This window comes from Dryobates pubescens, chromosome Z (assembly GCF_014839835.1).
Source record: "Dryobates pubescens isolate bDryPub1 chromosome Z, bDryPub1.pri, whole genome shotgun sequence".
Taxonomy (NCBI): Eukaryota; Metazoa; Chordata; class Aves; order Piciformes; family Picidae; genus Dryobates; species Dryobates pubescens.
The window spans coordinates 57,753,066-57,777,985 of record NC_071657.1 but is presented as its reverse complement, the minus strand read 5'-3'; the positions used below and the strand labels follow the sequence as shown (position 1 = coordinate 57,777,985).

Here is a 24,920-nt window from a genome sequence, read left to right as displayed (position 1 = left end):
GATTAGAGGTCAGGTCCCACCTGCCTGGGTGCTTGCCTCCCTGAGTTCACAGTCAGCCTCCATTCTTCACCCTCAATAAAAACTTTATCCTTTTTAGTATTACATGCTTAAGCAGCTTCAGAGCTATTTTAAATTGCATCCCCTAATAATAACAACCATCTCCAAGGAATTACACTGCCAGGGATAGAGCCACGCACCAAGCTCTTCCCCTCAGGAGCTGTTTGTTTCAGGAGTGCAGGACAACTGGGACCGACACATGGAGCTCACACACAGAAGCCAGGTGTTTCCCACTCCTGAAGCAGACACTTTTCCTCACCAGAGTCAGTGCTGTTGCTTTATATGCCTCAAGCATTACAATAATTTAGCTTTTATATACAAGAGGCAGGAGACACAACATGTTTTGCAAACACAGCAGAGAATTAGAATAAAACACAATCTCACTTAAAATGTCCATCTCCTCAATTTAATACTCATTGGTCTCAGCTTGGCTTCTGTAGGGCATCCAGCTTAAAAATGACAGAATGGCTGAGATTGAAAGGGACTTTTAAAGGTTATCTGGTTCCACTTCTCTGGTCAAGCATGGCTGTCCAGAACTAGTTGCCCTGGACCATGTTCATTTTTTGAGCAGCTCCAACAGCACAGACTCCACAACCTCCCTCAGTAACTTGTGCCAGTGCTTGGTCACGCTCACAGGAAAAAGTATTTCCTGATATTCAGATGGAACCTCCTGTGTGTGTTTCAGCTTGTGCCCAATGTCTCTAGTCCTAAGACTAGGTGGCACTGAAAAAAAAGCCTATGTCCATCCTCTTCACATCCTCCATTTAGGTATTTATATAAATTAGTAAGAACCTCCATAAGACCTTTCTTCTCCAGACTGGATACTCTCAGGTTGTCCTCATAGGAGAGATGGCCCAATCTCTCAAACGTCTTCACCGAACACTCATTCCCTGCCCTCCAATACCCTCTATCTCATACCTCTATGTCTCTCTTGTAGTTGGGAGGCAGAACTCGACACAGTCCTTCAGATACCTTCCTTGGCCTACACTTTGCCTAATGCAGCCTGGGAAACCATTAGATTTCTTTGTAGGCAGGGCACAATCTCAGCATATGTCTAACTTAGTGTCTGCTAGGATCCACAAGTCTTTTCTGCAAAGCTGCTTTCCAGCTGGGTGGCCCCCAGCATATATTGATGCATATGCTCATTCCTTCCCAGGGCAGGACCTTACACTTGCCCTGGTTAAACTTCATGAAGTTCAGACAAAACCCTGGATATGCCTGAAACTCAGCTTCCCACATTTTCACTTACTATGTTACCAACCAACAAAGCCCACATGTACTAGTCTACTCTTCAAGAAAAGCCTCTCTAGGTCTGCAGTCAAGAGATGTAATTATGCTGGGAACTACACACCTCATGGCTCCCTGTGGACGACAGCAGGCTGTTTTGTTGAGCATGCTTCCAGTGCCAGAGGAGCTGCTTCTGCATTTTCACACTGTCTCTTTCTCTCTCCACCATTTTCTGGCCCTCCTGGAGTCTCTCCAGGCTCTGCTGGTACTCCTGCAGCTGAACCGCCAGTTCCTGCCGACTCCTCTCCAGCAGCTCCTCTTGGCACCCACACTCCCTCTCCCGCTGCCCCAGCAGGCCCTCTCTTGCCTCCTGCTCCTGCTGCCGCTGGTCACACTCACGCAGCCACCGCTGCTGCTCTTGCTGAAACTGCTGCTTCAGTTTGTGTATGTTGGCCAGCTCCACTCTTTGTTTTTCCAGATTCCGGTATTTCTCTTGTTCTAGAAGGAAGTTTAGCCGAGAACTGTACCCCCGGCCAGTCTTCTCATTCTCTTGAAGTACTAACCTATGGAGTTCTCTGTGGCTGTCCTGGATAGCTAGGGCTGCCTAGACATCACAAAATAATCAGATATCAATGTTGAAATATCAGTATTAATCCATTTCTGTATTTTTATATAGAAGTATTATATAAAAATTCTTCAACCAAATGCTTAATGCCTCGTGCAAGTAGAGAAAATTCTGTGTTTATACCTTTACCAAAAGATGCTTCTGAAGGCACTCAACCATTTCAAGCACTTTAAACACAGCTTCTAGTTTACACTTGCATTATTCTATATGTTTACATTACATCTGTGCATATGCACTTCAGTTACAGCTGTGGTGATTGATCTCCAGGCAAGCAAACATTATTCAGTTGTTAAAAGAAACCTACCACTGACACAGAATAAAAATATATACTATATCACAACCTACACAACAGTCAGTAGAGATAAATATCCACTGACATAATGTCTAAAAGTAGGGCAAGATGAAGACAAACCTCAAGAAGTAAATTATTAAGACTAATTACTCTACAAACCAGTTGAGCAGTCACCTGTACGCTGTACAAAAGACGGGTTAAATTCTGGATTGCTTGTACAATCTAAAAAATAAAAGAGAAGGATATTCAAAGTTGTGACCACTGTTAACTAAATAGTTACTACATTCTGTCTGGGGTTTAAATAAACTCACCTCTGTCCCTGTAGATCCCAGGAAACTCATACTTTCTCCCTGAAATAATACATTGCCTTAAATAGAGGTTTTAACTTTAGAATTGTATCATCTAGGTTATTTTATTTCATTAAACTACTGGAGACATTCATATCACTTATATATGCAGTGCTGAGTCAAACTTCTTTGTAGGCATGTGAAAAAAGACAGAAGCAATAACCAGTGAAGACTAATAATTCATCAACACTGGAGTTTCTGTGGAAATCGCTAGAGATTCTAAGCACAACTGTAAAAACAAAAATATTTCATCCACAATTTTAATCCTCTCATGACTAATGCTGCATAGAAAAGACATTTCCATACATTTCTTGTTTACTTGAGAGTGCTGAAATACAGTAACCAGACATATAGAGAGAGTATAGAAGGTTTGGACTACTTAAGAGGATGACTCTTCAAAAACAAAGATATTAATGTAGCAAGAAGCTCACAGAAATTGCGTTAGTGAGTTACAGTGAAAGCTTTAGATGGTGCTTCTGAGACACTAAGCAAAAGCTGTCTGCCTGCTATACTCTGCAAAATGCACCAGCATGGTTACTATCGGCTACTTCAGTGAGGCTCAGTCCCTACACACTTCCCCCTCTGCTCCCTTTTCCTAAGAAGGTTTCTAAATTTATGGGGTGAAGCCACACATAATCCCTTCAGCATGAAGAACAGCTCCTCTGAGAAAGATAAAGTCAAGTGGTAGAGAAATAAAAGACAATCCCTTCTGAGGCCATGCTGGAATGACTTCCTCTATGATCTTTTTTTTTTTTTCTTTCTTTTTTCTCAGAGGCACAGAGGAGGATTTGGGGAATATTTGCTCTCTCTATGATTCTCCTGAGTTCTCTGCTGAGACTCATTTTCCACCACAGAGAACCAAACAGCTGCTCCATTTAGCTGTGATAACTGAAAATTAAGATGAAAAAGGCCAGGCCCCAAAAACACCACTCAACACAGACAAGCCAGGGGGGAAGTGAGTGCCAGCTGCAGCATTTTCTCCACTCCTCTCTCTCACTTTCATTATCATCCTTAAGAATTTTCCTCCATTCATCCTCCACATCTTCATCTCTTCCTCTGATTCTCACTGACCCACAAGCCACATAACTGCTTGGCTCTTCTGTGAAAAGCAGAGCACTTTACATGCTTCCCTCTGCACACCAGAAGGACTCACAGAAGGAAGCTCCACCTTCCCTTTGCTGGACAGCCAAGACAAGTAGCAAACAAGAAGGAAGAGCAGGGCTAAGGGGGAGAGAGAGAAGAAGGAGATGCTAGCACAGAGAGAAAGAGCGAGTGTACAAAGAAGAGCTCACATGCTGAACCAATGGAGGCAGGGGGGAGGTTTCCAGTTTGTGAAGCTCTCTTAAATTTAATAAAGGAGGTGTACAGGGGGATTGAAGACCTAGCTGGCTTTGGCATAGCCAAGGAGTAGCAAGTGGCTAGCCAAAGCAGCCATGGTCTTCTCACTGCAGCACCACTTGAGCTTTGGGGGATAAGCTCAAAGCAGGTTTAGCGAAACTAGCTGGGGGGTCAGTAGCATTGTAGCAGCAGCACTGCTACAGATTCAGCACAAGCCCTTTAAGTCCAGCTATGTCAGAAGCAATATATTCTGCTGTTTACCCTGTGCTGCCAGCCACTGTGACCTCACTGCCACTCACCCCTAGCACCTTGGTTCAGAGCAACAAGTAGTGGTGGAGATGAGAATGGTCAGGTTCAGGGCAGACTGCATGCACAGTGCTTCAGACAATCCCCAGAGATGTGCTTGTGAGGCAGGGGAATGGTGGACAAGAAAGGCATCATCTCTTACAGCTGCCCACTTGGGACCTTATGCACTGCATAGGCAACATTGTTCCTTCTCATAGCTCGGTAAGCACCTAAACCCCAAGCTGGGGACTTCTGCTCCAGCTCTCCAGGCCAGCTGTGCCTGAGCCACTGTTACCACCTCACAACCCCAGGACTGCACACCCAGAGACTGAAGGCATATGGGAGAACATCCTCTGCACGTGAAAGTCTTTGTCTTGACTGTTTTGTTTGCCTGTTCTGCCACCTCCTGGTTAAGTCTGACATGGTAAAATGTGATACGTAACTTGCCCAAACAGTAGCTAAGGCTCCCTCTTGTCCAGCTGCAGCTCACAGGAGGGCTAGCTTTTTGCAATTTGTTATCTTGGATGCTCATCCTTTTGCTGTGCACCTCTACAAAAAGCCTGGCTCTATCTTTATATATAACCCCTACGGCCATTGCTTTCATGTGGAGCCACCTGAACTTCTAATGAGCTAAATCTGAGTCCCTCTATCCTAGCCCCTCACCTAGTTTCTGTGCTCCCTCACTTGGACTTTTGTTTTCATCCCTATTTTCACACACACACACTCTTCTTCCTACGCTTCTGCCTGGTAATTGATGACTTAGAGCTGAACATGAGGCAAGGTTATGGGTAGATCAGTGTGTTACCAAGATACTTCCAGAAATAGCTACCAATAGCATCAGAACTGATGCAGACAGTATGCTAATGCTAAGTATCTGCTTTTCTAATAACCTTTGCTTTCAGTTACATGTCCTGTATTTTCTATTCTTGTCTCCCCTTTTATATTCCTTTTATGGTCCTGCTTGTACACCTGAGGACTCCAATATTGCAACTTACTTTACTTCCATACAGTAATTCACATTGCTTTTATTTCAACACTCTACTGGTACATTAAATTTGCCTTTCCTAATTTTCCCAGAAGAAACCTGTGATTCTACTTTTTCCTCAGATTTGCTTATGAGTTATAGGACTTTGAAAAATGGGCAGCTTCTCTTCTATCATTTAATTGCTCCACTTTGTTTTAATTCAAAATTCTGAAGCAAGCGGTTGTAAGACAATTTATCCTGTGCTATGTGCTTGTTCTCAGGACAAAGTTCTTCCACTACATAAGTCTTCTTTGTGCTAGCTGAGATCTGCCTCGCTGCAGCAGACTTGCTTTATCCTGTGAACAGGAGAAGGAGCAGAGGGAATACAGTCGTCAGCTGCATAGAGATGCGCATATTGAATTATGACAGCAGAGAACCAGGCTCTTAAGTGGCCCATGACAGTGGTACAAAACCACTATGACTGTTACTACAACCCATTGATCTGCAAGCCTGGCAAAAAAGTTGTTCTGCATTTGAATTGTCCATGATTTTAAAACAATAACAAATAAATAAAAATCATTGGCATCAGCGACCTCTCTTCAACTGAATTATCTGGGTTGGCTTGAAATGTGCCTATCTCATGCTTTATGCTTTGGAACAATCTTTAGATAGTCTATAAAAAGTTTGATGGCATTTACATTCCCAGTACCCAGAGCGCTATGTGCAAAACAGGAAAAAGCAGTTACAATACCTTATCCTCTAGACTGGCACCTGCCACTTCCTTCTCAACACTGAGATCAGCTTCAGCTGATTCTTCTTTTATTTCTGCATGTAACAAATAAACCCCAAATAAAATGCAAGAGAAAGGTATCAGAGCCATTTACAGTTGAAATTATTGCAATGTTGATTCTGGTTTTCAGGCATTTGAACAAAAATTGGTTGGCTTGGGAAAATGGCCTATATTGCAATAGAGATTTGCTGCAGAGCTGAGTAACAATGACAGGAAGTTTTCTGGAGATAAACAGATCAGACTCAATATTGCTGAATGCAGGCATGTGCTACAGAAAAGATGAAGTGGGTGCAAACCATCCATTTACTTCAATTAAGTTATACGACAGTTTACACTATCTGGGCATTTGCCCAAAGACAACTTTTATTACATTATTTTCCATTGATTCTGCCTCATACTAAGAAAGCTTTCCAAAAAAATCCCCCACACTAACCCAGTATCAATTATTTTAGCACTCTGAACATCTAAACAGCATCAAATTTTACTTACCACAAGGAAGAGATTCCAAGATTTCATTGGTACTCAATCTGTGCTTCACACTTAATTCCTCAGTAGTTTCCTCTGGTCTGCCTGCTTCACTCACTTGTGATGCAGCAACATGGAGACTCTCAACTGAGAGAAAAACATACAGAATCACAGGGGCCCCTTAAATAGCTCCTTATTGCAGGAATCACTGACACAGAATCATAGAATTGTCAGGGTTGGAAGGAACCCCAAGGATCATCTAGTTCCAACCCCACTGCCATGAGCAGAGACACCTCACACTAGACCAGGCTGCTCAGAACCACATCCAGCCTGGCCCTCCTGGGCAACCTGTTCCCATGTCTCACCACCAGCCTAACTCATCATAGATCAATTTAGGTTGGAAAGGACTTTCAGAGGTCATCTAGTTCAACACCCTACTCAAAGATAGTCAAACTAAATTGAGCTGCTAAGAGCTGTACGCAGTCAAGACTAACATTGCCAAAGACAGCACAGCCTCAGGGCAACCTGTTCTGTTTTCTGAGCATCCTCACAACACATAGTCTTTCCTTTCATTCAGTTAGAATTGCCCATGTTCCAGCTTTAGCCTGTTGTGCCTATCACCACATGCCTTTGCAAAAAATCGGGCTTTTCTGAACCCCTCTGTTAGGCAGCTGAGGACAGCAATAAGATCCCATCAGGCCTTCTTCTCTCAAGCCTGAACAGACCAACTATCTCAGCATCTTGTCAGACATCATGTGCTCCAGCCCCCTTGTCATATTGGTGCCCCGTGATGGATTTGCTCCAGTTCATCAATGTTCCTCTTGTCCATAGGAACCCAGCTGTGGTTATGGCAGTCTAGATAGGACTGAGAGAGTAGAGGAAGGATCACCTTGCCCAGCCTGCAACTCTCCTAATTCATCAGCCTGGGTGCAAGCTGGCTTTCTTTGGTGCCAGTACATTGGTGCCTTGCTGTTGAGTAGGACTGCCAGGTCCATTTCTGCAAGGCTATTTTCTATCTATGCAATGTCAAGCCTGCATCAACACATGGTACTCTAGAAAAGATGCAAGACTTTGCACTTGTCTTTGCCAAAGTTCTAGGGGTCTCTCTTAGCCCATTTTCCCCATCTCTAGAAGTTTGTACAGCACACCAGTCACTCAGCCTCATTTGGTGACAGCCATGAATTTGCTAAGAGTGTACTCAATCCCTTGGTTAACTTAATGAATAAATATGTTGAAAACTAGTGGTCTGAGGATCCACCCCTAGGGGAATCCCCTAATAATACGCTACCAGATGGACATTGCATCACTGACCACAACCTTTTTTGCCCAGCAATCCAGCTAATCTTCCTCCCAGTTATGCAGTCAGCATTTCCTCAGTTCAGCTGTAAGAATACTATAGACAGTGCAGAGAGTGCTGAAGCCTTCATAACACCCATGGTAAACAACATGCACTGCTCTCCTCTCATCATAAAACCCATCAGGTTTGTCAGAGACAATTTGCCCTTCATGAATCCATGCTGGTTGTTTCCAGTCACCTTCTTGTTCTTCACAATTCTTGGAAATTGCTTCAAGGAGGATTTGCTCTATCACTGTCTCAGAGACACCAGTGAAGATGACTACTTTGTAGTTTAGTTTGTCCAGTTCTGGGCCCCTCAGTTTAGGAAGGATGTTGACTTGCTGGAACGAGTCCAGAGAAGGGCAACAAAGTTGGTGAGGGGTTTGGAACACAAGCCCTACGAGGAGAAGCTGAGGGAGCTGGGGTTGCTTAGCCTGGAGAAGAGGACACTCAGGGGTGACCTTATTACTCTCTACAACTACCTGAAGGGAGGTTGTAGACAGACGGATGTTGGTCTCTTCTCCCAGGCAGCCAGTACCAGAACAAGAGGACACAGTCTCAGGCTGCGCCAGGGGAGGTTCAGGTTGGATGTTAGGAGAAAGTTCTATACAGAAAGAGTGATTGCCCATTGGAATGGGCTGCCTGGGGAGGTGGTGGAGTCGCCATCATTGGAGGTTTTCAGGAGAAGACTTGATGGGGTGCTTGGTGCCATGGGTTAGTTGTTTAGGTGGTATTGGATTGGTTGATGGGTTGGATGTGATGATCTTGAAGGTCTCTTCTAACCTGGTTTATTCTATGTATTCTATGTATCCCTACATATTCCTTCTTGAAGAGAGGTTATACTGCCTTCTTCATGTCATCGGGAATCTCTCCCGATCACTGTGACCTTCAAAGATAACAGGAACCAGCCTCATGTTTACCTTGGCCATCTCCCTGAGCAGGATTTACCCCATCTCATCTCATGGCTTTATGTATACACCATTTTCTTAAGCACTCCCTAATTCTATCCTCCTCTACTATGAGCAATGCTTTATCCCAGTAGAGTCTGCTATTAGCTCAGGGACTTCTATTTCTGTTCTGGAGATTGACTCACACAAATTGCCCACAGTGTAAGCAATTGTAAATTCTTCACAATGTGCTGAAGAATCCTGAAATCCAAGACATTACCAACATGAGCCTGAGAGAAAGTGTGCAGAATAAGGCATGTAACTATAAGCTTCCATTTCAGCTGAAGTGACATTTACTATAGCATCACTGCTTATATTCCCTACTAAGTTTTATCAATTTTATCCAAAAAATGCTCCCTGACATCATAATGTGACTACTAGCCCACAGCTCTCAAGTCAGGTGATGCTAAAATCTTGCTGTCCTTCTCAAAGCACATATGGCCATGCTGGACATGGCTCAGATTACCAGGACTCTTTTCAGCTGACTTTATAGAATTGTTTTGGTTGGAAAAGACCTCTAAGATCACTAAGTTCAACCACCGACCTAACACCACCATGGCCATTAAACTATGTCTCAATGTGCCATGCTCACACATTTCTTGAACACTTTCTGGGATGTCCAATCTCCCTGGACAACCTATTCCAATGCCTCATCACTTTTTCTGTAAAGAAATTTTTCCTAATACCCAAACTAAACCTCCACTGTTGCAACTTCAGTCCATTTCCTCTTATGTTATCACCTGGTACTAGAGAGAAGAGACTGACACTCCACCTCACTGCAACCTCATTTCAGGGACTTGTAGAGAACAATGAGGTCTCCCCTCAGCCTTGTCTTCACCAGACTTAAACAACCCCAGCTCCCTCAGACATGCATCACAACATTTGTTTTCTAGACCCTTCACCAGCTTTCTGGCCATTCTCTGAACATGCTCCAGAACCTCAATGTCCATCTTCTAGGGAGAGGTCCAAAACTGAACACAGTAGTCAAGGTGAAGCCTCATCAGTCTCAAGTCTTGATGTCGTTTACCTGGACCTGAGCTAAGCCTTCGACACTGCCCCGCACCACATCCTGGTCTCCAAACTGGTGACACATGGGTTTGATGGGTGGACCACTAGATGGATAAAGAACTGGCTTGATGGCCACACCCACAGAGTGGCTGTCAATGGGTCCATGTCCCAGTGGAGGCCAGTGACAAGCAGAGTCCCTCAAGGATCAGTCCTGGGACCAGGCTTGTTCAACATCTTTGTGGGTGCCATGGACAGTGGCATTGAGTGCACCCTCAGCAAGTTTGCTGATGACACCAAGCTGTGTGGTGCAGCAGACACGCTGGAGGGAAGGGATGCCATCCAGAGGGACCTTGACAGGCTGGAGAGGTGGGCACAAGCCAACCTCATGAGGTTCAACAAGACCAAGTGCAGGGTCCTGCAGCTGGGTCGAGGCAATGCCAGGCACAAATGCAGGCTGGGCAGTGACTGGCTGGAAAGCAGCCCAGAGGAGAGAGTCTTGGGGGTGCTGGTGGACGACAGGCTCACCATGAGCTCTCAATGTGCACTTGCAGCCCGGGAAGCCAATCAGATCCTGGGCTGCATCAAGAGAAGTGTGGCCAGCAGGTCAAGGGAGGTGATTCTCCCCCTCTACTCAGCTCTGGTCAGACCCCACCTGGAGTACTGCGTCCAGTTCTGGAGCCCCTATTACAAGAGGGCTATGAACATGCTGGAATATGTCCAGAGAAGGGCCACGAGGATGATCAGAGGGCTGGAGCACCTCTCCTATGAGGACAGACTGAAGGAGTTGGGGCCGTTCAGTCTGGAGAAGAGAAGGCTCCCAGGTGACCTAATTGTGGCCTTCCAGTATCTGAAGGGTGCCTCCAAGAAGGCTGGGGAGGGACTTCTCAGGATCTCAGGTAGTGATAGGACTGGGGGGGAATAGAATGAAGCTGGAGGGGAGATTCAGGCTGGACGTGAGGAGGAAGTTCTTCACCATGAGAGTGGTGAAGCCCTGGAATGGGCTGTCCAGGGAGGTGGTTGAGGCCCTGTCCCTGGAGGTGTATAAGACCAGGCTGGATGAGGCTCTGGCCAGCCTGATTTAGTGTGGGGTGTCCCTGCCCATGGCAGGGGGGTTGGAACTAGATGATCCTTGTGGTCTCTTCCAACCCTGACTGATACTATGATACTATGATCAATTCCCTGCTCCTTGTGGCCACACTATTCCTGATAAGGGCCAGGATGCTGTTTGCCTTCTCAGCCACCTGAGCGCACTGCTGGCTCATGTTCAGATGGCTGTCAACCAACAACCCCAGGTCCTTTTCTGACAGACAATTTTCCAGCCACTTTGCCCCAAGCCTGCAGCACTGCGTGGGGCTGTTGTGACCCAAGTGCAGGACCTGGCACTTGGCTTTGTTATACCTCATACAACTGACCTTGGCCCATCAATCCAGCCTCTCCAGATCTTTTTGCAGAGCCTTCATACCCTCAAGCAGATCAGCACTTCCACCCAGTTTAGTGTTACCTGCAAACTTACTGAGGATGCACTCAATTCTCTCATTCAGGTCATTAATAAAGATATTAAAGAGAACTGGTCCCAGTGCTGAGCCCTGGGCCTAAGTATTTAGCTGAAACTGGAACGAGGCAAAATATTCACAAAAACAATTCCTTTCTTCCTTTGGAGGATGGTACTGTGGGAAGCATAAGGCGATCATCTCTCTGTCAGTATACTGAAAAATAAAACAAACACAGCTTCCACAGAAATAATGGCAGGTGTTTTCTTGGCAGATCTGTCAGTATCACCTGCAGTTTGGTCTGTCTGTATCTCTACATGATCGTGATCTGTCACCAAATTAATCAAGGTAGGTGAAGGTCAGGGACCAGATGCAATATCATACTGCATCCTTTGATCCGTTTTATAGGACTGTACTGCAAGGATGACAGATAAGGAAACAATCCTCAGGTGGAACCAAACACCATGTCCCTACTTGCTTACATATGACGTTACGTACATCCATTATCTTACAATCTGGCAGGTATCATCTCATGCATCTGACAAGTATGAACTTGAGAGACTTCTCCTAACCCTAACCCTAACCCTTTGCCAAGTTTTGACAAAGCCAGTTCCTGCGACTTGATAGAATCACAGCCCAAGGCAACACGGATATACTTTGTTGCTTTTAATTATCTGCCCACATTAAGAACCACCAGTCCACACTTCCAATGAAAACTCACCTTCCCTGAGTGCTGCTGCCAGCAATGAAGCAGCCTGTGGAGCTTCTCCAGAATCAGGTTTGATAAGAAGGTGAGGTTCGACATGAACATCCTGAAACCCACTCGCATTTCCCAGTTCTGCATAGATACGCAACTTCTCTTCCAAAAAACTACAGATCTGTTGGTCCTGGTTACTCAGTGATTCTGTCAATCAAAATTAAACACCATATTAATATTTTTTATCCTGTGGGGTAAGCATGTTACCCATGCACACTTCTAATCTTTATGCCACACAGGCACCGCTTACTGAAGACAGGCCCTTGTGAAGTGGCCAGGACTAAATTCATCCCATAGTCTGCTTAATGAAAGCTGGCACAGAACCTAGCAAAGGGCCAAGGCAGTGCCCTACCCTAATTAGGTCATGGCTGTGCTCTGGGACCCTCAGCACTCACAAGGACCAATGCACTTGCTCAAACAGACAGAATATGCACTGATTCAGTGCCCTAAAGTGAAGAAAAAAATAAAGAAAAAAAAAAAAGTCAAACATCTACTCTCAGCAGAGGATGCCCTTCCCTGCGGCTCTCTACAGGAAGGACATAGCTGGCATTTCTCTCTTCACAGCACTATAAATATGTGCAGCCTAGGTGTGTAGGGGAACAAAGGAAGGAGAAATTATGCCTATCAGGTACATTTTTAGATAAAAATAGTATCATCAAAGGATGAAACGCCATAAACAAGCAGAAAGCACACAATTACTGAAGATTGGAGGTGTTTCCACAATCTTTAAACTGCCTGGCCCTGAGGAATTTCAGTGTCTATTTTGAAAGCATGCATTTTTGGTTCGGAATTTTTCCTCATGGTAAACACTGCAAAAATATAGTCTTTGGGGAAAAAAAATAAAATGGTTCTCTTTCAGTAAATTCACATTCTACCATCAGACTACCCCAGCCTTCTTTGCTCTGAGTCTGTCTATTGAGCCACTCTGAACCCAAAGGCCAGTGTGGGCACATGATTGATTCATCTTGAACTTTCAGGAAGTAGGAGTTCTCAGAATGGCAGGAAAGGTACTACACCTTGACATTTCTGAATTCTGGATGCCTTGATCTCAGCAATACGTCTGTCCTCATCAGATTCACTCATTTTTCCTTCTTCTTCTTCTTCTTCCTCTGGACAGCTTCAAAGACGAAGGACAAAGAAAACTGTATAAAGCAAAACCTGCATATCATACATTCATCTTCAGTGCAGTCTTGCATTCATAATAAACAGAACACAACATCATCACCAATGTTTGCTATAATCCAGAAGCATGCCATTTGTCTCCTTCTTCAAAGAACAGTAACTGGGCATAAACTAGAATGAAGGACTCCTTTCAATTCTAGTAAGGCTGTACTGTGCAGCAAATGGGTGGCTGGCCCTCATAGCTTTGCTGTGCTAAGCATAATCTTGGGTTTCATGAGGAGCCATGACTCCCTGCCATTCTTAAAAAGCTGGCACCAAGACAACAGGCATAATTGGGGATTTCCCCTGCAGGACTCTAGATATCATCCAGTGCAAAGGCAAAAATGAGGGAATCTTGCAACGGAGAGCAGGAAGGGTCTGCTGATTCAGAAACAAAAAGAAACATGGGGAGTATGGCAGAAGCGGTGGTGAGGTTTTGGGGTCTGCCAGTCCAGAGCCGAGAGGAAAATCCAGCCTCACAGGATGGATCTAGTATAAAGCAGAACAGAGAGCAAGCTGCTAGGAACATCCAACTGACCTCCCATTTGCTTTGGACTGCCAGAATGAAAACCAAAAACTTTTCTCTCTACCTTTCCACTGCATCTTGAATATGTTTCATCCAGATGTTACGTTCTTCTTTAGAGCTGGTGTGAACCTCATACATCTCAGGCCCTGCAGATGAAGCACTGATCAGAAACATCCCCCTTTCTTCATTGGCTACTTCTCTTACTATGAGCCTCTGAAGGGAGATAATGGAAGGCTTCTGGTCCTAGGGAAACAGTCACAGCACACGAACATCACATTTTTAGAAGAGTACGACTTTTTAACCAATTTGGCTCATTTTAGCTGTGGTATAGTCAGACTGTGTCTGGGCTCACCAGCTCTAAGTGGCTGCAAATTTTGAGTATGCAAACTTTTTTTTTTTTAAGTATCTTTTAAAATACATTGTTGTATTTATGAACAATTAAAGCACTGAGGATGGGATAAAAAATAAATCCCAGAAGGACAGTATTCATACAATGCTTGTATTTCTGTCGTCTGGGAACTTTCCATGACCTTTCATTCATGCTACATGCCTTTACTACTACATTTGCAGTTAAATGCTTTACAGAGCCACAAGTTACAATTTATTTTAAGAGAGACTGCTCTACTCCCAGTCTTCATAATGACAGCAGGCATGGCATTGAAAATATAATGTTGTTATTTTCATCCTCTTCATAAAAAAACACATAATTTTTACAATAACCTTAATTTTGTATATACTGGCATACCCGTGCTCTGAATACAGTACCAGGACTTTAGGAAAACAAAACAAAACAAAAAGACAATTACCTAGTTTTCACGAAATATGCAAATAAAAGTGCAACGTGTATATTCAAACATTTGAAAATATACTGTGGTAGTTTTAGGCTGTGTCTTTGAATTTTTTTTTTCAACCCACCACATATACTTACAACAGCTGCAAAGATGTATTTTTGATCCTTTTCTTGTAAGAAGAGTAGCACATCGGTCAGAAGCAGCGCTAAAGTGTCTTAAAATGAGAAAATTAAAATTATGGGTTTTAATTGAAGTTATTACAACTATAGTTGTTCTTCTTCAGTCTTTAAGCAGAAGCCCTGATTAGTAAATATCCCACAGAATACTACAGTAAACCAAACAGAAAATATCTGTATTAGCCTACGGTCCGCATGAAGCAACTGACACCACCACTTACTATTGCGCAGGAAAGAATGGTTTTTGCTGTCTACCCTCATGCAGCACTATGCTGTAGTGCTGGCTGTGGGCAAGAAGTCCCATGTCAGTACAGCTTCCCAAGGCCACCCACAGGCAACCTGGGAAAGACTATCCCACATAAATTTTGGGTTGTCTGTGCTGTAACATATACTCACAGCACAGTATTGCACCAATAAAAGTATTTCTGGAATATCGATAGCTTTATAAAGTTATACAGCAAATATGAGCAAGTTCATAAAAAAAACCCAGCCCCTACATGTGATTACCACAGTCAAATTCTGCACTAGCAAGTGAAAAATAAGGCTCCAGCCAAATGTGACTTCAGATTTTCTTTTCCGCAAAACATGGCAGTTTCCTGAACTAGTCTTCTAGCAATTAGTGACATATTCTTCACACTATTACCTCAGAAATCTGTTTGCAATACAGCATACTAAAGTATTTTAATTTTAAAACCAAACCATCGTTGTATGTTATTTGCAAATAAAGAGTTAAAGGACTTTACTGATCAGATGGAGTACCTTTGAAACGACCAGTTGCTGTCTTCCAGTATACTAAACCTTCATGAAGAAGTATCCTTTCTTTCCTCATCAAGTCTTGCTTCCTAAAAATATGGCCATTTTTCATCTTTGTAAATGTTTTGTTTTCAGTTCTACTAAGAATTTCCAAAAGCTTTTGTTTTTTTTCATACTCATTCACTGTCAAATCTACTGCTGCAATCATGTCCTTAATTAGATGAAGGGCTTTGCACAGGTCTGTGTGTTCTTCTGTTCCTTCTGTGTGAAACAAACAAACAAAGACCATGATAGCAGTCAGAATACTCAGAAAAGACAAGATATCATTCCTTATTTTCTGACAACAATCAATATGACACAAAGTTTAAACTGAGAAATATGTAATTTTAAATCTAACCTGGCAATTAATTTACTAGAAATACTAGAGGCATATGCCTTTCTTTCATTTCCCCTTTAAAAGATAACATGCACCTCAGATACATTTATCAGTTGAAACAACACGTTTAATAGTTTCTGACATATTTACAAACTGTTAGCATTAATAAAAATACACACAGTATGTTACTCCTCTGGATAGGTTTTGGGGGGAAAAAACAAAGAAAGAAACAAGAAACCCCTTGAATCAGGATTGTAAGCACAGAGAGTTTGCATGTGGATATGCAATTTTATGCAGTACTCATTTATAACCAGTCGGGGGACGGTATCTGTAAGTTACTAGCACTTCTACAGCACTCTACAAAATCCCAGAGGTCATTCAAACTTTATTTGAAAAACTGGAGAGTAATTGTTGAAATGCTTGCTCAGCCCTACTTACAAAAGACTTCATCAGAATTTATTTCAAAACAAGCAGCAGATTCACTTGAACTAGTTAACATTCTCTAGACAAGATGTTTTCCTAAAGTAAACATGACCTTCTGGACTTCTATGCCTTGCCTGGCTGGAATACTGGAAATCTTCACAGCCCAACCTTGATGAAGACTACATATACCCGACACCCTGTTTAGGTGACACATTCCTGAACAGTAGATAATTACATTGCCCTGGTTGTCTACAGAGCAGGGAATTTCATCTTTCCTTAAGTTGCAGTACTGTGTATTCCTTAAATTCGAAGTGCACCAGGATTCCAGACAGGGAGTAACACTTTAGCAAAAGTTCACCTTTTGAGTACTGCAATATCCTTTCAACCAGAACCGGGTATTTGGTGATTCGCTGGGTGACAAGCAAAATGCACTCAGGGATTCCTCGGCGTCGTGCCAACAGGTTACTACTTCTCAGCTGCACAGATACAAATATATATCTTAAGTAATAAATGCATATTAGCCACCAAATGACTAATAAGAAATATGACCTAAATGCATTAGACTAAGCTAAAACGAAATGCTGAGATATCTGAACCATCCCCAAGGAACAGCTGCTGCCATGAGGGGTGAGGTGTACTATAGCAGTGAAATTCACAGTGGATACCAAAGCTTTCTAAAATTTAAAAGAAAAATGTAATTTATCAGGTTATTGGTTAAGGATGACAAAGCTGCCATTTTTATTGGTTCTTTAAAGTGAGTTACTGAGTAGCATTTCAACCCTAAACATGAGTAAAAGGTGTGTATCTTTCTCCTGAGCACTTGGTCAATAGTGATCACATTTCCATGTAAACTTACTTTGATAAAATTCTGGAACTTCTTGTTTTGTTGCAACTCTTTGAAGAGATTAACAGCTTCTTTCTGATGGCTGCAAAACTCCCCATATATTTTCTTCATTTTAGTTGCATTTTCCTCTGAAAACTGAAAACATCGACAAGTGAATTGTGCTCAATGTTGAACCTAACAGGAAAGTTAAACTACTTGTTTCTCAAGTTCTCTGAATTTCACTAACAGAGCCTATGACTACAGAATGAAAATAGCCTAGCTGTTTTTAGGAGCACGAAGAGAAATACAGGCAGGAAAAAGCACAAGTGACTTTCACTACAATCTTGCCAGTAAGAAAAAGCTACTGCAATTATTACAACAGTGTTTTCTTCACCTCTTTGCAAACACAATTCCTGATTTGCATTTGTCCAATCTCTGCACAGCTTCTAGACAAAATAACAGTTCGGTGTCTTTATTTCGATAGAGCAAAAAGTGACATAAGGTGAAAAACCACACTCTCTTGTTTGCAAGGAACAGAAGTGTGACCTGAAAGCAGTCATTTAACTTTTCTATTGCCTCTACAAATGCACTCTGACCACCTCTTCTCTAGCAAGCAGAAACTTCAGATGCACAGTGCCAGAACACTACAAGAAATTAATAGGTAATCTCTCTTCCATCATCAGTCAATTCTTTACAGGTCTGCTCAGCTGTTACAAAGTTAATCTGTTGCTTCCACTCTTTGGGTCCATAGTAGGATGGCGACAGCCTTCTACTCTGAACAGGAACAAGTTCATAACTTTTATCATATAGGTAGAAGTTCATCACAGCTACTTCTCAGTAATTATTTTCTCTCATTGCTGTTTCACCCTGCAATAATCTGGAGAGGACAGTTTTTCATAAGGCAACCGCAGTCCTCTGACCATAACATCTATAAAGTCAATAAACTGTTTAATTTGGGAACCTTGAGTACATAAAGGATTAACAGAGCCAATGCTTCTACCTGCTGCACAAGAATGTCTCCAATTCTGCTGATGATAAAATTGCGTTCACTCCCTGCCTCACAGGACTCCTGTCGTCTCTCCTTCATTCTGCAAAAGAACTGCTTGTGCATCTCCACAAGTTCATCTAAGCAGGGGAATATTCTGTCCACTGTGCTGTGGTCCAATTGCAATTCTTCCTTCATTCCTTTTCTGAATATTTCAGACATGATGAATAGGGTATGGACATGGTGCACTTCTGTTTGCATCAGCTCTGCAGTACAAAAGAAAAGAGCACAGTATAGTAATCACTGGAATGTTTTGCACATCTTTCAAGACAGATTTTAGCAGCATTCAAATACAATCAGAATCAATTTCCTGTGAGCTTTAAATCTAGTAGATTACATCCGTAGAAAAAAATTATTTCGGCTGTGACCCAGTTCTCTCAACTGTACTCAACTGAACAAGCTGGAATTGCAACTGTTTGACCAACTGCTTGACAGGATGAGGTCCCTTCCAACCTCAACTGTAGCATAAACAGAGCAGACACGTCTGTCTGGGAATCACCACTCTCTACATCCTTAGCTCGGTCTCTAGGACACCCTGTAATTTGTGACAAAAATGGGGTTTCACCCTTTTAATTATTTCAAATTGAAGCATTTATTCTTCTGAATATAAAACATGTAGGTCCCTTCTCTATTTTCTATGCCAAATTTTCTTTAAACCTACACAAAGTTTTGAAATACTGACCAAAAATGACATCCTGCCTTTTGATGACATCCTTTTCTTGCTTGCTACAGAATACTGGATCCACAACAAGACTCCAAGACTCTGCCTCAAATTCTTGTGCATCTGAGCGGAGATCAGTCCACTGAGACAAATCCACATCATCTATGATAAAATACATATCTCATTCACACCAGGTATACAAACAGTTAAGGTAAGTGCCTTGGCACATACAGATCTATTCATATAGTAAGGGGAAAACATCACAGGGACCAACATTAGACAAGGATTCTGCAAACACTGGCAGTGGCTTTACAGTAGAGAAGCTTGCCAGATGTCAGTATCATTACCAAAGTGTTGAAATGCAAATGTGATGGCAGGGGAGGATAAAAACCACACCCTTCTTTGTTCAGACTAAGTCACAGAATCCTTGTTTAGGTTTGAAAAAAACCTTTCAGATCATTGAGTCCAACCATTAATCTAGCACTGCTGAGTCGACCACTAAACCATGTTACTAAGCACCGCACCTAAACAACTGCCTTTTTATACTTCTCGTCTTGAAGAATAAAGATTTAAACATTAAATCAAACATTTTCAAAGATGCCAGTGCTCTTCAACTCTGAAATTCAGTCTTACACCAAAAACCTATTATTATTCAGTTCACAAGGATATGCAGCCTTTTTAGGAGGACAGTTCATCAGCAGATGGGAAGATTTTGAGGCTGCTAAGGGAATACAAGTGATGCAGTATTACAGTTTGTAATGTACATTGCCAATGAAGATGATGAGATGAGCCCAGAAGACAAGCATATTGCTGTTCTGGTTCTGCAAGGATGCCAAATACATTCATTTCCATTATTTTGAAATGGTAACACTACAAAAATATTCCAAAAGTTATCAAAGAAAAAGTATTTTAAGACTGTGTGATTGTATCATTTTGATAAGAGACACTGTGTCCAGTTCTTGGTCCCTCAGTTTAGGAAGGACGTTGACTTGCTGGAACAAGTCCAGAGAAGAGCAACAAAGTTGGTGAGGGGTTTGGAACACAAGCCCTATGAGGAGAGGCTGAGGGAGCTGGGGTTGCTTAGCCTGGAGAAGATGAGACTCAGGGGTGACCTTATTACTCTCTACAACTACCTAAAGGGAGGTTGTAGACAGATGGATGTTGGTCTCTTCTCCCAGGCAGCCAGTACCAGAACAAGAGGACGCAGTCTCAGGCTGCACCAGGGGAGGTTCAGGTTGGATGTTAGGAAAAAGTTCTATACAGAGAGAGTGATTGCCCATTGGGATGGGCTGCCTGGGGAGGTGGTGGAGTCACCGTCATTAGAGGTTTTCAGGAGAAGACTTGATGGGGTGCTTGGTGCCATGGGCTAGTTGTTTAGGTGGGTTGGATTGGTTGATGGGTTGGATGCGATGATCTTGAAGGTCTCCTCCAACCTGGTTTATTCTATGTATGAAATCAGGGGCCAGGTGGTGAATCTATTGTCTCACCATCCTCCCTTTCATGGCAGTCTGGGGAAGTCCCCACAGACTGGAAATGGGGAAACATTACTCCCATTTTCAAAAAGGGTAAGAAGGAGGAAGGAGGCGGTAGGGGCCCCATCCCTGGAGGTGTTTAAGACCAGGCTGTATGAGGCTCTGGCCAGCCTGATCTAGTGTGGGGTGTCCCTGCCCATGGCAAGGGGTTGGAACTAGATGATCCTTGTGGTCCCTTCCAACCCTGACTGATTCTATGAAATTCTATGAAACATACAATTGTAACTATAAAAAAAAAGATACTCTTCTTGTAGCAGATTAAGTGTCTTCCTGTATCAACTAAGGGGTTTTTCCCTTTCACACTTTCTAGTATAGGTTATAAAATAAAACATCTGTGCAATACTTCTCACCTTCCATCATAAAAGAATCCATTGAAGAAAAGGTCCCTAATGCTTGTAACATCTCTTCAGACTGTGATTTGGACCTCCAAGTGCTAGTCTCAGAGTCTTGTTCAGAAAATTGCATGGATCTTCTGCAGCAAGAAAATAAAATCCCACATTTATTTAGTGGTTTTTATTTTCCTAGAAATGCTGAATGACTTACTGAGCATAGCCTGCTGGCACCCTCCCTCTACCTTTCAAAACTGGCACTGGGGACACTTTTGGACAAGAAGTGGGATTGTTGCAAGGCTTCCCTGCTTCCAGCAGACATCCCAATAGGTACAGAGGAAGAAAGATGCACTGGGCAGAGCATCATCTGTGAAATGTCTCCAGGCAGGGAATCTATGAGGCAAAACACAACGCAGCAGTCTGACAATCATCATAAAGCATGCCATCAACAAAACACTTACACTGAAAAATAATACCTGGTGTTCATATTAACCTATACTGGGTACTAAGAATATATGCCATGGTACAAGATCATTAATGCTGTCTTATAAAGATAAGGCTATAGACAACATGGAATAGGTCTGGGATGGATACTATTGGAAAGAAAACAATCTCAAACCATACATGCTCTAACATTGCAACCTAAACACAGAAGACACATTTGTGCATACAGTAAATGACATACTCAAAAGCACAAGACAACTACTTTTGATTTTCATTCTCACTGAAAACAAAGCTTAGTAAAACTTCCACTCATTTTAATAGAAGACCAATTAAATTCAGCAGTAATTTCTTTTAAAATCCTGTTTTATTAGACACACACTTTCTTAAAAACAGAGAAAGTAAAAAAAATGAAAATACACAAGTCATGCAGGAAAATCCATCTTATAAGTGCTGCTATTTTTAACCAAGGCTTAACCTGGAAGTGCTAGGTTTACACTTCCTAACTTACTTGTTACACCAGCTTGGGGTTTGTTCCTACTGTGGTACTTCTCCTGGGATTTCTTAAAAAAGAAGAATTTTATGAAATTGCAATGGAATCATAGCTAATAGCACCATGAACAGTCAAGTCAGCAATGCAATTCCATATATTATCACACAAAAAGGCTTCAAGAAAGTGGTCCTACATTATAGACCACATTTTTACCAATAACTACTAAATCCAAATTCATTACTGGCACATAACAATACTCAAAGCTGAATGATTACTATAGTACTTTTGCAAAGCCTGTAGTGAAAGTCTGCTGTGCTTAGGCATGTATTTCACAAGAGGTGGGATAGTGAACACTTTTTGCACCTCAGTCTTGTTGAGATGAGTTGGGGGCGGGGGGGGCTGTTGTCTCCCCTTGTCCTAATGCCCTGAAGTTGCCCAGAAACTTCTGCAAGTCTATGATGTGACAGTAATAACCAAAATAAATACAAACATCAGTTTAAGCCTTGTTTATGCTGAAGATCTGTGTGAAAACATGTTCTGCCTGCAAGTCAACATCATACAAAGCCCAGTTCTATCAGAAAGATACACTCCCATAATTTGAAAAAATTACTTGTGGCACACTTCTCTGCAAGTCTTGTTTTATTTGGTGAGGGCAAAAGCCTTACACTGCTGGTTTTGGAAATTAGGTCTTTGTCATGATAACCTCACCATGCATGTAATCCCACTTAAAACAACACAGAAACCATCTGCTCTAGTGCTGATTTTGCCCTGTCCAAAGCACCAGCTGAAAACCTGAAGTGACTGCCTAGGCAGGCTATGGAGTTTCCTCCTCCAGAGATTTTCCAGAACAGGTCAAACAAACATCTGCCCAAGTCAATACCTAAAAGTTAGCCTGCCTCTGGATGAGGACATGGACTAGGTCACCTCCCAAAGTGCATTCCCTGTCTTCTTTCTATTATTTCAAACATGAGATTTTTCCCTTCTACAGCAGGGACTATCTAAGTTTTTGAGAAACCTTTCTTCTTAATTTCTTTTGCATTGCTCCAGACATATCATTTTGCTATTTGATCTTGCAGCTCTTCGAAAACACAAGTATCTCTTTGAACTCACTTTTGACCCCCTTCTGAAAAGTGCAGTTCAAGCACAGTGCTTGCTCTGTTGCTCATATTAGACATTTAAACACCCTTGAAGCCCATACAGACACTTGATCTGGGCAGGCTTTGTGTACTTTCTTTATTCTTTCATGTTTCCAGACCCCTAGGAAAGCAGACACCCTCTAGTAAAAATGGTGCAGTATAGGAAATTACCTTGGTGCAAACAGGAGCACATTCCTTGCAGCTCTTATGCACAATCACATTGCAATCTGAAAGAGAAAGCACTGGCACTGAACAGGGTCCTCAGCCTGCAGAAAATTGTACCCTGAGGCCTCACCTTTTTCTCTCCTCCTTACTAAAGTGGCCCTGAGGAAGCTTTGAAGTTACAGCCCCTGGCTTAGAAGAAGCTTTTGCCTAATGCACTGAAGCTGGAAGATGACCATGTTCCTTCTGAAGTTGTCACCTTCCATCCTTCATCCCTGTCCCTTGCCAACCTTGGCTCATTACATAAATTGGATGTAAATCCAAGTCTGGGAAAAATTTCTTTTTGACACAAAACAGTGAAGCAGGATTTCAAAGCAGGATTCAGAGCACTTTATAAATTTGCATGCAAAAAGCCAGCACCTACTTACTAGAGCACTGCAGTGACTCTTTTCCTAGGAGGGCCTTTTCACAGGCCATACATGGAGTAACTCCGGAAAAAGTTCCATTTATAAAATTGTGCCTGTTCGGTTTCTCTTTATCTTTGGCATCTTTATTTCTTGTCTTCATCCCCAATGGCAGAGGCAGGAAAACAGCAGGGAGGGGAAGGAAAAATAAAAATAACATTATAAAAGAAGGAAGATTGACTCAATCTTAAAAACACTGTAACACCCCCTTTCAAGAGCAAATTACTCTAAAACATCTGTTCCCTGACCTGAGGAATTTTTGACAGTATACTAAATTATTACAACCAGCATTGTTGAAGTTCTAAAATGATACAGGTATTGCTATCACTGTCAGGTAAACCAGCAATCATTATCAAGGAAGACTGGAAGAAATACGCTTATAAAGCTGCAAAAAGGAAGTGTTACTGACTTACTGCATGCATAAACATAAATGCACTTATCTCCCTGAGGCACATAGGCAAGCTCATGCCTCTGCAGTTATGTCAATTTAGGCAATTTGTTCTTAGCCGAAATTAGAAATAATTTGTATTTTTAATGACTGATAACAAATTTAATAAAGTCTGTTTATTTTTACAGTACTCCCAGTGCTGTGAGTATACACTTCTGAGCAGCCCTTGTAGTTAATTCTTTAGAAGACTACACAGGCACAGGTTAATGTATGGCTGCCAGACCAGACATACATGTTCAAAGCCAGTTCTGCCACTGTTGGAGGTATTGCCTCAGGCAACCATCTTCATACCCTAGGATATCCTAGGGCACAGGAGGGAATACTAGAAAGCCTTCAAAACTGAAAAGGTTCTGGAAACCAAATCTAACTCTCAAGCTGCTAATTGATGCTTTTGTTCTAAATTTCAGATGTCTCAACATTAAACCACAAATGTTATAATCCACCTTCCACAGTACATTTGTTCGACTGTGAGGGCTTCAAATCTGCATCTCTGTAACACTAAGCAGCTCTTACTCATGCAGGAAGTCTTATTAACTTAAACTAAGGCAAATTCAACTGATGACATGCCAATGGAGAAGTTACAGCCTCAATTACACAAGACTAATTGCAAGAACCAGCCCATACCTCTAGATTCATTCAACAGAGAAAATTGTTTTTTAAGGCGATTCAATACCTTTAAACTTCAGATAAATCATCAGATTATGAATAACATTTAAAAAAATGGCAAGGGAAACACTTCCTATTGTTCAGCTAAGGCTACTGTTTAAAAGGTAGGCCATTTTTAACATGAAGGTCATTACAGGATACAATGCACACCATTTAAAATTAAAAGAATAAATATAAACATTTCTTCTTATTACTTACTTGGTTTTGTAATAAACAACATCTATTTACATAAAAAAATAGATTCTCATCTTTAATTAATGTAATTACACTGACATCATTATACATACTAATACAGCTACAACTGCCAAATTACCTTGCACTTATTCCGTGTGCTGGTCATTCTGTTCATCAGAAAGCTGAAAGTCCGACTCACTTTACATTTTTCAGACTCATTTTTTGAGGGTACAATGTATTTATTCCATTCTTCCTCATGTATCCTAAAACAGAAGCCAGTGATTAAAAAAAAAAAGAAGAAGAAAAAAAAAAGAAACAAAAAAATCAGAGCAGATTTTGACTGGTGTTTAACTTCACATTTACAACCATATGTTGTATTGTGGGTTTAGCTGACATTACTAAAAAGACTTTA

The 24,920-nt window shown here is 42.0% G+C and overlaps 1 protein-coding gene across 1 annotated transcript in view; it reads right to left on the bottom strand.

Moving 5' to 3' along the window:
* ARHGEF28 (Rho guanine nucleotide exchange factor 28) overlaps nucleotides 1-24,920 on the bottom strand; it is a 113,652-nt gene that overhangs the window by 21,721 nt on the left and 67,011 nt on the right. The window contains exons 13-32 of the mRNA XM_054177776.1: nucleotides 24,648-24,771; nucleotides 23,185-23,317; nucleotides 22,766-22,821; nucleotides 21,477-21,528; nucleotides 20,770-20,917; nucleotides 20,546-20,667; nucleotides 18,685-18,825; nucleotides 17,958-18,208; nucleotides 16,991-17,113; nucleotides 16,493-16,610; nucleotides 15,342-15,596; nucleotides 14,544-14,620; nucleotides 13,680-13,858; nucleotides 12,945-13,045; nucleotides 11,893-12,075; nucleotides 6,415-6,537; nucleotides 5,887-5,960; nucleotides 2,513-2,551; nucleotides 2,376-2,423; nucleotides 1,409-1,888 (exon numbers count right to left, since the gene is read on the bottom strand). Coding sequence (XP_054033751.1) covers nucleotides 1,409-1,888; nucleotides 2,376-2,423; nucleotides 2,513-2,551; nucleotides 5,887-5,960; nucleotides 6,415-6,537; nucleotides 11,893-12,075; nucleotides 12,945-13,045; nucleotides 13,680-13,858; nucleotides 14,544-14,620; nucleotides 15,342-15,596; nucleotides 16,493-16,610; nucleotides 16,991-17,113; nucleotides 17,958-18,208; nucleotides 18,685-18,825; nucleotides 20,546-20,667; nucleotides 20,770-20,917; nucleotides 21,477-21,528; nucleotides 22,766-22,821; nucleotides 23,185-23,317; nucleotides 24,648-24,771 — 2,827 coding nt within the window. The remainder of the gene's footprint in view (nucleotides 1-1,408; nucleotides 1,889-2,375; nucleotides 2,424-2,512; nucleotides 2,552-5,886; nucleotides 5,961-6,414; nucleotides 6,538-11,892; nucleotides 12,076-12,944; nucleotides 13,046-13,679; nucleotides 13,859-14,543; nucleotides 14,621-15,341; nucleotides 15,597-16,492; nucleotides 16,611-16,990; nucleotides 17,114-17,957; nucleotides 18,209-18,684; nucleotides 18,826-20,545; nucleotides 20,668-20,769; nucleotides 20,918-21,476; nucleotides 21,529-22,765; nucleotides 22,822-23,184; nucleotides 23,318-24,647; nucleotides 24,772-24,920) is intronic.